The 3,856-nt window shown below is 35.0% G+C and overlaps 1 protein-coding gene across 1 annotated transcript in view; it reads left to right on the top strand.

Annotated features, from left to right (window-relative positions):
* Window positions 1-3,856, top strand: part of LOC109839140 (fructokinase-2-like) — a 10,578-nt gene that overhangs the window by 2,017 nt on the left and 4,705 nt on the right. Inside the window, 5 exon segments of the mRNA XM_020407568.1 lie at window positions 247-314; window positions 317-370; window positions 373-431; window positions 2,509-2,880; window positions 3,421-3,555. Of these exon segments, the coding sequence (XP_020263157.1) occupies window positions 247-314; window positions 317-370; window positions 373-431; window positions 2,509-2,880; window positions 3,421-3,555 (688 nt within the window).

Here is a 3,856-nt window from a genome sequence, read left to right as displayed (position 1 = left end):
CTAAACGCATAATAGCCCTTCAAAATTTGTTAGCACTCTATCAAAACATCAAGGTCAAATCTTAATAAATTCCCACGTGTATACTTCCTCAAATAAACGAATAATTCCAAAAATATCCGATAATAAATCCAAATAATACAATTAATGACTATAATATCCTCCTTCTTTCTTTATAACAGGCCTCCGTCATTATATCCTTCTCGCTTTAAAACCTTCAGATTGAAAAAAAAAGGAATTCTTAAAAAGTTTCGAAATTTGGAAAAAAAATGGGGCCCATGGTGGTACGTTTGGTGAGCAGCTTATCGATATTGTTCCGACGTCGCCGGAGTGTCTCATGGCGAGTCCGTGGTTCGTGAAGGTCCTCGCGGAGCTCGCGAAACGTCGGCGTCGCCATTACCAAACTTGGCGGGAAATCCGCATTCGTTGGCAAGGTACTAGCTTTTTATTTTTTATTTTCCCTCCCTACTGTTTCGATGTTTTGTCTGGATCGGATCTGGTCACCGCCGGTGAATCGTCGAGATCTGTTACCGTAGTTGTCTGATCGTCGAGTGGCGACAAGACGCCGAGATCTCTCCGTTGTTTGTTTCTTGAAATTTGACATTTTCCTTGAGTTGTTGTGTGGGTAGAAACGTAATTTTTTTTGAAGTCAAAGGAGATGGAAAGCGATTTGATTCGATTTGATTTTTTCTAATGCAAATTTAAGGGATTTGTGGGTGATCTGAGATCACGTGATTTGTGCAATGCGGTATGTATCAAATCAGGGGAACATCTGATCAATTTACATATTTCTGGAGATTTATTGGCTAAAATGTGTTTTTTAATTAAAAACAAAGGGAACTGTTTGCTTTCTAGATCTGGCAAAAGGATCATTGTGGTTATTATAATACCGAATGACCTGTTTTTGCCTTTTTGGGAAAGGTTGAGGTTGGCTAAGAATTACATTTATCTCCAGATGGGCATCCTTGTTGTGGCCCCAGTTAATTAAAATACTAGATTGAGTGATGAAATAAACCTATGGGCCCAGCCGCCCAGTGCAAATTATTTTCTCACCAACTTAAGGGTTTTTTTTTTTTAAATAAATCATTAGGCTGATGTACATGTGTGCTGCATGTAAAAATACCTATATAAATGATAATATTTTCTTTTTCATAATATTGATAAAATGTAACGGGTCCCTTTGTTGGTGATTACAGCAAGTCTACCTGTGTTGATGCGCAAATAAAAACTTATTCAAGCAAAATAGAGTTATACTTTTAGATCCCAGACATTAGTTCAAATTATTCATTGTGGCAAAGGCTTCAGTTTTGTTCCTTTCTATGCAGACATAAGCAGATGAGCTATTGAAGTTGACCGAAAATATAATTTCTAATGTCCAATGTTTTCAATATTTCTAATATAAAATGCCCACTAGATGTTAGTGAATTCTTTTCTTTGTTTCTACACAAAAGTATTTAATTCAGGAGGACATAAGTTTTATCTCGTTTCTAAACTAAAAGAGCAAAATGAGAATGGATGCTCCTTTATTTAGCCTCTCTTCCTTTACTCATAGGCTGTAATCTTCCTTTATGATTATTTTTTGGGGGAAAAGGCAACAAAATTAACCGAGTTTCCTTCTATTTTATATATTTATATTTGATTGTTGTTCTGGAATTTAAAATCACCTGGTAAGGGGATGTATGATTTTTAAAATACATTTTCTTTAAATGGATTTCAGTTAGAACTTTTCAAATTAGAATAGAACAATTGCTGCAATGGGATAATATTATAAAAGAATGATAATTTAGAAGTATAATGGATAATAACTTTATGGAGGCATGTGGGACAGTTTAAGATAATCAAAATTTATAGTTTATTCATTTTGATGTGATACCTTAATGTATCAATCTTCTGATTAGTAAAAAAAGAAACAAATTCAAGTATGAACTCTCTGTAGAGCATGAGGCTATAAGAATTGCATTATTAAGTAGAGAAAAAATAAATAAAATAAAAATCCATGCAAGTTTTCATTCAAACCATGAAAGTTTTCACAGCTTAAAACCATGATGATTATCTTTAGAAGTTCAACAATACATGCAATATGCATCTTTTCTTATCAACATCTCAAAATAAATATAACTAGTTACTTATGGAAAACTCAAATTTATACCACTAAAGTCTCTCTTTTACTTCTTCGCACACTTTTTTGCACTTCTAAGTATTTTGATCCCTCGCTTGTACATGTTGTTGAGTTGGTAGAGGAAGCATCCAAAAATGGAAAATATTTTAGGGTGAGTCTCTATTATATTGAAATGTCAAACATCTCCATTTCTCATTCATTAAATGGTTGTTTTGAACTTTAGCCCTTCCAAATTAAATAAAATGGAATTTATTTTTCCTCGGAGTGATGTTCCCCCCTCTTTGCCCCGTGCAGAGCCTATTACTTGAGCAACCTTCTTTTCTCTTTGACTCACTACTAATATGCTTTATTTGCAATAACCAAATCCTAAACAATTAGTTTAATGACTGCAGTTTGGTGATGATGAGTTTGGTCACATGTTGGCTGACATCTTGAGGAAGAATGGTGTAGAGGACGAAGGCGTGCTATTTGACAAACATGCTCGAACTGCCCTCGCCTTTGTAACTCTGAAGAGCAACGGGGAGAGGGAGTTCATGTTCTACAGAAATCCCAGTGCTGACATGCTGCTAACTGAATCAGAGATCAACTTAAATCTTATTCGCCGTGCAAAGATCTTCCATTATGGCTCCATCAGTCTCATCGCTGCTAAGGAGGCTGGCATCCTCTTGTCGTATGACCCTAATGTTAGGCTTCCATTGTGGCCATCAGAAGATGCTGCTCGAGATGGCATTAAAAGCATTTGGAATGAGGCCGATTTCATTAAGGTAATGTTTAGATTGAATTTAGTAGTGTAAGTTCTGTTTCTGATTCCTTAGAGAACATACCCATTAGGTTATGCTGGCTAAAAATGTAACGGGAGACAGAAGTAAAGAACATTGTGAAATTGTTACATATTATGGTGCTAAGTTGATTAATATTTTCCGGATATCGTAAGACCAAGTGTGCAAACCTAGGATACCAATCCTTAATTAATACTTGATTAAAAAAAGTGGAAAATAAATAAAGGACTGGATTTTTATGAGCAATTGACCAAATCTTTTTTAGGTTGGATCATCGAAACAGAAGGCAATGAAAGGAATTGGTTGAACCCCATCTATATTTCTTGAGCTTTTTATTAATATTCATCACTTATATTAACAGTTTATTGGTGTCTGAATATTCTGGTTGTGAAAAAACTTGGGAAGAATGAATGAAACAGTTAAAACCCTTTATTGATGTTTCCTTCTTTAACCTGTGGGTAATCGTTTGACACAAATAAAGGAAAATCCAAGAATATTAATATAATTAACCTTGAGGCATGGTAGGTTAGTGATGATGAAGTGGCTTTCTTGACGAAGGGAGATCCAACAAAGGAGGATGTTGTCTTGTCTTTGTGGTTTGAAGGCTTAAAGCTGCTTATTGTTACTGATGGAGAAAAGGGATGCAGATACTTCACTAAGGTTCCTTCTTATCTCAATAATTGTACTGCCTTTTTTAACCACATGCAATTTCTTTTGGCGAATAAGGTGCAGCCTCATCTGAGTGCTTCTTACCCGAATGCAAAGATGTTCATCTCTTTCTATCTTTGCAATTTGTCTATGCTCCTCTTTAGGCAGCACTAGAACACAAATATGTCCATCTTATACTAAATTGTGTTAAGTAAACTCTCAAGGAATCCATCCTTATAAAATAAATTTGGCAAGTAATTATATTAATCCTACAATTAAATTATGTATGTCTCTGTGTGTGTGTGTATTGAAT

The sequence above is a fragment of the Asparagus officinalis genome, chromosome 4 (assembly GCF_001876935.1).
Source record: "Asparagus officinalis chromosome 4, Aspof.V1, whole genome shotgun sequence".
Lineage (NCBI taxonomy): Eukaryota > Viridiplantae > Streptophyta > Magnoliopsida > Asparagales > Asparagaceae > Asparagus > Asparagus officinalis.
This window is presented reverse-complemented; position numbering and strand designations above follow the sequence as displayed.